The 9,851-nt window shown below is 42.3% G+C and overlaps 1 protein-coding gene across 3 annotated transcripts in view; it reads left to right on the top strand.

The window, feature by feature from the left end:
• Positions 1 to 9,851, top strand: part of LOC122549714 (antizyme inhibitor 2-like) — a 70,620-nt gene that overhangs the window by 5,774 nt on the left and 54,995 nt on the right. For all 3 annotated transcript variants that reach the window (XM_043689597.1, XM_043689599.1, XM_043689598.1), the window contains exon 2: positions 4,918 to 5,045. In XM_043689597.1, the coding sequence (XP_043545532.1) occupies positions 4,947 to 5,045 (99 nt within the window). In that variant the 5' untranslated portion in view covers positions 4,918 to 4,946. The remainder of the gene's footprint in view (positions 1 to 4,917; positions 5,046 to 9,851) is intronic.

Genomic DNA, 9,851 nt, shown 5'->3' on the forward strand with positions numbered 1-9,851 from the left:
TTTAGATTAGATTAGATTACATTACATTACAATGTGGAAACAGGCCCTTCGGCCCAAAAAGTCCACACCGACCCGCCGAAGTGCAACCCACCCATACCCCTACATTTACCCCTTACCTAACACTACGGACAATTTAGCATGGCCAGTTCACCTGACCTGCACATCTTTGGACTGTGGGAGGAAACCGGAGCACCCGGAGGAAACCCACGCAGACACGGGGAGAACGTGCAAACTCCACACAGTCAGTCGCCTGAGGCGGGAATTGAACCCAGGTCTTCGGCGCTCTGAGGCAGCAGTGCTAACCACTGTGCCACCGTGCTGCCCACAATTTATTGTCCATCTTCAGAGTTACATCCTCAAAAAATTCCAGAAGTTTAGTCAAGCATGATTTCCCAAGACAGTCACCCAAGACTGGAATTGAACCTGGAACCTTGGTGCTGTGAGGCAGCAGTGCTAACCACTGAGCCATTGTGCCACTCCAATAGTACTGAAGACCTGTCCTTTGGAACATACTGCACCCCTAGGCAACTTGTGCCAGTTCAGCTACAATACTGGCACCCAACTGACACTGTAGAAAATTGCCCAGGTGTGACTTGCACACAAAAAAGCAGGACAAATCCAACCCAGCCAATTATCTCCCATCAGTTTACTCTCAATCATCAGCCTACAGAGCTTTGATTTGATTCCTAGGTTGTGAGACACCATCTGGAACCAATTGCTTGTGCCATGAGATACCAGTTGCTGATACCATCTCGAAACAGTGCTCCCAGGATTGCCCTTATTTTCCGGTCTTTTGCATTATAAAAGGGAAATTTCAAACTGCCTAGCCTTTGAAAATCACTGAACTCAGCCTTGGTTTCATGTTTATTTATTGTCCCTAATTTCAGAACAGACTCTGACTGGGATAGACTGTGAGAGCAAGTGGTGTCTCACACTGGGGTACAGACTGTGTTAATGCGAATGCTGCCTCTCACTGGGGTACAGACTGTGATAATGCCAGTACTGTCTCTCATTGTGATACAGACTGCATTAGTGCCAGTGCTGTCTCTGACTGGGACACAAACTGCATTAGTGCCAGTGCTGTTTCTGACTGGGACACAGACTGCATTAGTGCCAGTGCTGTCTCTGACTGTAGTACAGACTGTGTTATGGCCAGTGCTGTCTTTCACTGGGATACAGTGTCCGTTAGTGCCAGTGCTGTCTCACACTGGGATACTGACTGTTAGTTCCAGTGCTGTCTTTGTCTGGGATACAGACTGTGTTGCTGCCAGTTCTGTCTCACACTGGGATACAGAGTGTTTTAGTGTCAGTGCTGTCTCTCACTTGGACACAGATTGTTAATGCTAGTTCTGTCTCTCACTTGAATACAAACTGTGTTAGTGCCAGTGCTGTCTCTCACGGGGATACTGACTGTGTTAGTTCCAGTGCTGTCTTTGTCTGGGATACAGACTGTGTTGGTGCCAGTTCTGTCTCACACTGGGATACAGAGTGTTTTAGTGTCAGTGCTGTCTCTCACTTGGACACAGACTGTTAATGCTAGTTCTGTCTCTCACTTAGATATAAACTGTGTTAGTGCCAATGCTGTCTCTCACTTGGATATAAACTGTGTTAGTGCCAATGCTGTCTCTCACTTGGATACAGGGTGTGTTCATGCCAGTGCTGTCTGTGACTGGGGTACAGACTATGTTACTGCCAGTGATGTCTTTCATTGGGATAGAGTATGTGTTAGTGTCAGTACTGTCTTTGACTGGGATAATCACTGTATTAGTTCCAGTGCTGTCTTTGTCTGGGATACAGACTGTGTTGGTGCCAGTTCTGTCTCACACTGGGATACAGTGTTTTAGTGTCAGTGCTATCTCTCACTGGGATACAGACTGTTAATATTAGTTCTATCTCTCACTTGGATATAGACTGTGTTAGTGTCAGTGCAGTCTCTCACTACAATACAGAATATGTTCATATTAGTGCTGTCTCTCATTGGGGTACAGACTGTGTTAGTGCCAGTGCTATCTTTGAATGGGATACAGACTGTGTTAGCGCCAATGCCATCTCCCACTGAGGTACAGACTGTGTTGATGCCAGTTCTGTCTCACACTGGGATACAGAGTGTGTTAGTGCTATTACGGTCTCTCACTGAAATACAGTCTGTGTTAATGCCAGTGCTGTTCCTGACTGGGATAAAGGGTGCCCTAATGCCCGTGCTGTTTCTCATTGCAATAGAGAATGTGTTAGTACAAGTGCTGTCTCTGACTGAGATACAGACTGTATTAGTGCCAGTGCCATCTCCCACTGAGGTACAGACTGTATTAGTGCTGGTGCTATCTCTTACTAGATTACAGACTGTGTTAGGGCCAGTGCTGTCTCTTACTGGGATACAGGCTGTGTTAGAGCCAATTCTCTCTCTCACTGGGGTGCAGATTGCATTAGTGTCAGTGTTATCGCTCACTGGAGTACAGTTTGTGTTACTTCCTGTGCTGTCTCTCACCAGAGTACAGTGTTAGTGCCAGTATTACCTTTTATTGGGATACAGACTGTATTAGCACCAGTGTCATCTCTCACCGGGGTACAGACTGTGTTAGTGCCAGTGCTATCTCTTAATGGGATACAGACTGTGTTAGTGCCAGTGTTATCTCTCAATGGGATACAGACTGTGTTAGTGCCAGTGCTGTCTCTACTGGAATACAGACTGCATTAGTGCAAGGCACTGTGACTCAGTAGACTATGGGCTCTGGTAAAATGAATCACTTTATCTTGAGTGTGGATACATACATTTTGCATCTCTGTCTCAGCCTCAAAGCCAATTGGTTGATCTAGAACTTCATGATCACAAATTGCATCATAGTAAAATATTTCTGAAACATTAAAGCAACTGGTCTGATGACATCTCTGCAGCGGAATGGTTGACACTGTTCATTGAACTGATGCCATTAAGGTAATCAGTGTGTTAAACCTTTTATGTAACCCTATGCTATACCTGTCCTGGGAGTGATTGATGGGGACAGTGCAGAGGGAGCTTTACAGGGTAGCTAATGTTGTGCTGTACTTGTTCTGGGAATGTTTGGTTGGGACAAGCTTAAGGGACACCGACCCGCCGAAGCGCAACTCACCCATACCCCTACATTTACCCCTTACCTAACACTAGGGGCAATTTAGCATGGCCAACTCACCTGACCTGCACATCTTTGGACTGTGGGAGGAAACCGGAGCACCCGGAGGAAACCCACGCAGACACGGGGAGAAAGTGTAAACTCCACACAGTCAGTCGCCTGAGTCGGGAATTGAACCCAGGTCTCTGGCGCTGTGAGGCAGCAGTACTAACCACTGTGCCACCGTAGCTTCTGCACCAGTTATTCAGTACCCACCTGCTCAATGAAAGGGGGTTTCTCTACCCTAGTCTGAGAATCCATGAGAATGCAGTCAAATTTCCTAATGCCTGCATACTTAAAACTCCATTTTTAAAAATATATCACCTGTGGCAATGATTCAGGGGTGGGGGGATCTCAATTTTGGACCAACCTGGTATGAAGGTTTCTATCAGCATTTTTCAAGGTTATACCTTATCAAACAGCCTTTATACAGGCAGCAGGATTTTTTTGTTTCAACAAAATTCATTGCATGCATTTCATAAGACCCTTTGAATGTTATTCTAATCTTATTACCAAGTATATACTCCCAGCAGTTTAGCTTGAAACAGCAGAATGAGCGAGTTGCTGTTTCAGCCAAAAATCTTCCCCAGGCACTTATGTCAACTGAGAACCACTTTCAGCCATTTTATGTTGACTTCAGACATGGGCATTCCTCATACCTACATTCCATAAATGTTTACAAAAAAGATAAAAGCAGAAGCATCAGTAACTGGTGTTCCTTCTGATAACAATTTACCTTGAACCTTATGTTGGACTGAAACTCTCTAGATAATTTCAAACAAGTTTTAATAGGACAGCACAAATTGCTTGCTATAGACTCCATGGAATTAAGAGGATATATTAAGCCCTCTTGTAATAATTATGTTGTATCTAAAATGCTGTCATGCATACAATTGTATATTCTGGTTGAGAAGAGATCATTTAGAGTCATAGATGTATAACACAGAATCAGACCCTTCAGTCCAACTTGTCCATGCTGATCAGATATCCTAAATTAATCTAGTCCCATTTGTCAGCATTTGGCCCACATCCGTCTAAACCCTTACAATTCAGGAACCCATCTAGATGCCTTTCAAATGTTGTACTTCTACCAGCGTCCACCACTTCCTTTGGCAGCTCATTCCATACACGCACCACCCTCTGCATTAACAAGTTGCCCCTGACGGCTCTCTCACTTTAAACCTATGCCCTCTAGTTTTGGACTCCCCTACAGTGGAAAGTATCTTGGCTATTCATGCCTCTCATGAGTTTGTAAACCTCAATAAGGTCACCCCTTAGCCTCTGACACTCCAGGGAAAATAGCCTCACCCTATTCAGCCTCTCCTTATAGCTCAAACCTCCAACCCTGGGAATATCCTTGTAAATATTTTCTGAACCCTTTCAAGTCTCGCATCTTTCCTGTAGCAGAGAGAACAGAACTGAATGCAATATTCCAAAAGTGGCCTAACCAATTTCCTATACAGCCACAACATGACATCCCAACTCCTAAACTCAACGCACTGACCAATAAAGGTAAGTACCAAATGCCTTCTTCATCACCACGTCTACCAACGACTCGAAGGTCAATTTGTTTGGCAACACTCACAGGACCCTACCACTCAAATGTTCTGAAATGGAATTGCACTGTATTCCATATCAATCTTTAAACAGTGGGAGGGAGAAGCTTTATCTGGAATGTAAAGCTAGATGCTTAGTATACATTTATTTCTGTTCCCTATTGTCATACTACAAATGGTTTTGGATTTTTCAGAAGTTCTAATTTCTTTTACAGTCTGAAGTCAAACCTTTGCAAGCTGAGAAATGGAAAACATCATTAATGGATCTGAATTTGTCATTTTGGAGAAAGGTGTCACTATAATGGATGTCGTTCATCAGAAGATCAAAGAGCAAATGCTTAGGGTGAGTGTTGATACAATGGTAATTGCTGGCAGTAATCTATTAGTTTTCATTGTTAGACATGATCAGTAGGTTGATTAATATTCATTCAACTGTATCGAAACATCTGAAATTCCAGTAATATAGCCTAGTAGTTTCAAGATGGCAGCAGAGTACGCTGCTTCAGTCAGGGCTCCTCTGCTTGCCAGACCCTTTCCCTTCTTTCTTTCTCCTCATTGTAGCTTTTCTTTCCTCCCAAAATCTTTATTTGAATCATATTCTGCAATGTTTGAAATTACAGAGATTTGCAGCATGTTGATGAAAAGATAAATATTGAGAAAGTAAATGATCTTCTACGCACAGTATTAACACTTTTTTCAAAGTAATTTGTTTCATTAGTTCAATGGAAGCAAACAGTTGTTTAAAATTTCTGTACTTTTCTGAACAGAGGTCCCATAATCCTGTCAATGTAATGTGTGTTATGTCTTATGGTAGAAGGGTAAAATAATCACACTTTTAGACACAAATATTGAAGCTGTTATCAAGTGTATTTCTTCGGAACTCTTCACGTGTTTGGAACAATGCAAGTTTGGTATGCTGTCTGCTGCCTGCTTGTCTTAATGTGGCATTCTGGAGATATATCTTTACATCGACATAACAGTACAGTTCCTGACTCCTTTTATAACTATATAACATCTCGCTTTGTATCAAAAAAGTAATACCTACATATACAACAATAAATATTCATCAGTTAGCTAATCATTAACTCACTTAGCTTTATGTCTAAACTAAAGAAGCAGGAACTAAAGTGGTAACTTTCTTGCCTATCAGCCAGATGTCTTCAGACTCAAGTCTGACTCCAGGACTTGTTGGTTGGGACAGAGTCCAAATTGAGTGCAGGCAAACCAATGTGAATCAGTTCGAGTCCATGTATAAATGAGGAGGGTGGCAGCAAGAAGGGCATACAGCTTAAAAACAAACCTCGAAATCCAAAAATGATGGTTGACATGGAAGTGACAATTCATGAATTGCAATGGCCCAAGAAGCATTTTAAAAAGATGAGTTGAGTGGCTAAATTAATAAAACATCACAAACTAATGAATATAATCAAGCTATGCACTTTACAAGATGAGAATAATCAGTATCACTAATTCTGAGCTATAAAAGTGCCCTGGCAAGAATGTCCTAGAAGAAAGCAGAGTTAACTTTTGGAGTATGGTGTCTCTTCATCAGAAGCTTTCTTTGCACAGATGCTGCCAGACCTGCTGACATTCTCCAGCAACTTCTATTTTTGTTTAAAATAAATTCAGTAGTCAGTTCTTGTGAAGAGAGAATCAGTGAGCTCTGAAAGAGGTGGTATCTACCAATTGCTACAGAGGCCCCCAGCAGCTTCCGAAGCAAAGGGCAGTGTTACATTTAGGGTAACCAGATAGGGACTGCACTTTGACTAGCATTTGGCAGAGACATGGATCATCGTGAGGCATCATCTACTCTGGCAGTCACTCATCTGGAGGTCGCAACATTGAAGTCTGAGGATCCTATTTCACATGAAGCTCTTCTTTGACTTGGTAACTCGTGTCCTCCTGAGCTCTCTGCAGACTGTTCAGTGGTGAATAGCAGTGGTTACTGTTCTCAGTAGACAAACTGGTCTATTGTTTTCTGGTTTGTTTTTTCCTTCTTCTCTGAATGGAGATGATATACTTGTGGCTTTACAGTCCACAGGGATCTTTCCAGACTTTAGGGAATTCTGGGAAATTATATCCAAAGCATCCACTATCTCTCTAGCCACATTAAGACCCTGAGAAGCAAGCCATCAAAACCAGGGAAATATCAGCCTTTGGTCTCTGAACTTATCTCACATTTTCTCTCAGGTGAAAATTATTATTTTCAATTTCACCCTCCATTTTGCTCTCACATTATCTACTATTTTTGAAACACTTTCAGTGTCTTCCACTGTAAAACTCGACAAAATATTTTTCTTAGTTTGCTGCCCTGTCTTTGTTTCACATTAATTCCCCATTCTTAAGTGACTAGCATTTATTTCAGTTATACTCTTTCTTTCCATATTCTAATTAAATTCTCATTGAACCTCTCCTTTGCTGTAACATGTATGACACTGATGACAGACCTACAGCAGTCAACATTACATTTGGTCCAAGGCAGCTATTCAATCTCTGCAGGTCCCCCCAAGGTCACAGAGGCAACAAAGACAGACAGTCTGAAGACAGGTTACTGTCCCTTAGCTTTTCACAACAGTGAAGGCATCCAGACTATGTCAGAGAGATTCACAAAGGCTCTCAAAAATATCAGATTCCATATCAATTTCCCCAAGACTGAAGTAACATTTCAAACTGCACCAAACAGAGATTATGAAGGACCAGAAATAACCATTAACAGCCCTGATCTCAGGTCACAGAAATAGTCTAGGGATGCCACTATTAAGGGAGATATCAGAACATACATCTCGAAACCAAATGGTGCCCTTAACCAACTGAATGACCATGTTCAGCAGCAGTCATCAACCCGAAGTGCCAGGTGGATGGATCTTTCTCAGTGGTCTTCAGCATCACAAATACCAGGCTTCAGCCAAATCGATTCACTTCACGTTTTCAAGAAATGGTTGGGGTAATGGATACTACAAAAGCAATAGGCCTGGATCAAGTTCCAGCAATAGTACTGAAAACATGTGCTCCAGAACTTGCCATTCCCCTAATCAAGTTGTCGAGTATTGCTACAATATTGGCATCAAACCAACAATGTTCAAAGGTGGCCAGGTATGTCCTGTACAGAAAAAGCAGATCAAATCCAACCTAGCCAGTTATGCTCCGTTAGTCTGTTCTCAATCATCAGTAAAGTGATGGAAGGTGTCATCAATAATGCTACCAAGTAGTACCTGTTCACCAATGCCCTACTCGGTGATTTCCAGTTTGAGTTCTGTCATGGCCATTCAGCTCCTGATTTCCAGCCCTGGTTCAAACTTGGGTAAAAGAGCTGAATTCTGCAGGTGAGGTGAGAGTGACAGTCATTGACATCAAGGCTGTATTTCACTCAGTGTTATATCAATGAGTTCCAGAAAAACTGGAATCAATTTATATCAGGGGGTAAACTCTCTACTGGCACATTGAGAGATGGTTGTGGTTGTTGAAAGTCAGTCATCTCAGCTCGAGGACATTTCTACCGGCGTTCCTCTGCATAGTGTCTTAAGCCCAACCATCTTCAGCTGCATCATTAGGGACTTTTCCTCCATCATAAGGATGTTCAACAATGAATGCTTGCTGTTCAGCATCAGTTGTGACTCCTCATGTGCTGAAGCAGTTCATTTTCAAATGTAACAAGATATGAATAATATCCAGGTTTGCACTGAAATATAGTAAGTAACATTCGCGCCACGCAAATGCCAGGCAATGACTATCTCATAAGAGTCAATCTAACCACTTTAAATGGTGTTACCACCACTGAATACCCCATAATAAACATACCATTGACCAGAAACTAACGACTCATCACATACACACAGTGGCCACAAGAGCAGGTCAGAAGCAGAAGAAGACTGTGGCAGGTAATTCACATCCTGACTCCTGAAAGCCTGTCCACCAGTTGCAAGACACAAATGTGATGGAATAATCCCCACTTTCTGACAACATTGCAGAAGCTTGATACCATCCAGGACAAAGCAGCATGCTTGATTGGTACCACATCCACAAGTACTCTCTTTCTCCAGCATCAACGCTCAGTAGCATTACTATGTACTATCTACAAGATGCACAACAGAATTCACCTAAGATCCTTAGATAGCAAATCCACGACCAATTCCATCCAGTAGGACAAGGGAACAGATGCATAGAAAAATCACTACTTGCAAGCTTGCATTTAAGCCATTCACCATCCTGACTTGGAAATATTTTGCTGTTCCTTCACTGTCATTGTGTCAAAATGGTGAAATTCTCTCCTTAAAGGCATTATGGATCACCCTATAGCTCATGGACTACAGTGGTTCAAGAAGGCAGCTCACATCCACCTTCTCAAGGGCAACTCGAGATGGAAAATAAATGCTGGCCAGCCAGTGACCACATTCCCACAAGTGAATTAAAAAATAAGGCATTCAATCTTAGAGTAATTTATGGCAAAGAAGGAGAGGCCATTCATCCTGTTCAATCCATGGCAGCTGTACATGGAGAAATCCAGTCAGTCCCACTGTGCTTCTCAATCCCCGTTGCCCTGCACATTTATTTCTTTCAAGTGCCCATCAGATTTCCTCTTCAAATGTTTGATTTCTTATTTTTTTGGCAGCCACCAGCTTTGTAGGCAGTAGGTTCAAGATTATTACTGCCCCTGTATAAAATTTTCTCTTACACATTTCGCCTGCATCTCTTGCCCAAACCACAACAAAGAGCTTTCCCTTTGATTCCTATTTACGTCAGTTTTGTGAATGTGTCATCAAGGCATCTTAGCAAAAGTGAAATCAATGGAAATTAGGTGGAAGATAGTTGTGGTTGTTGGAGGTCAGTCATGTCAGCTCCTCAGGGTAATGCCCTCAGCCCAACCATCTTCAGCCATTTCATCAATGTCTTTCTCATCATCATAAGGTCAGGAATGGGCATGTTCACTTGATGATTACACAATGTTCAACACCATCCATGATTTGATTAGCAGTCCATATCCATATGCAACAAGACCTGGATGTTCTGTGACATTTAGTGAGGGATTCCGCAAAGAAAATGTCATTATCAACATTCTGAAGGTTACATTCACCAGAAACTGAACTTAACAGTTACATATATTCTATGTTGACAACAACAGTTAAGAGGATGAGAATTCTGTAGAATACTC

The sequence above is a fragment of the Chiloscyllium plagiosum genome, chromosome 5, assembly GCF_004010195.1.
Source record: "Chiloscyllium plagiosum isolate BGI_BamShark_2017 chromosome 5, ASM401019v2, whole genome shotgun sequence".
NCBI classification, from domain to species: Eukaryota; Metazoa; Chordata; class Chondrichthyes; order Orectolobiformes; family Hemiscylliidae; genus Chiloscyllium; species Chiloscyllium plagiosum.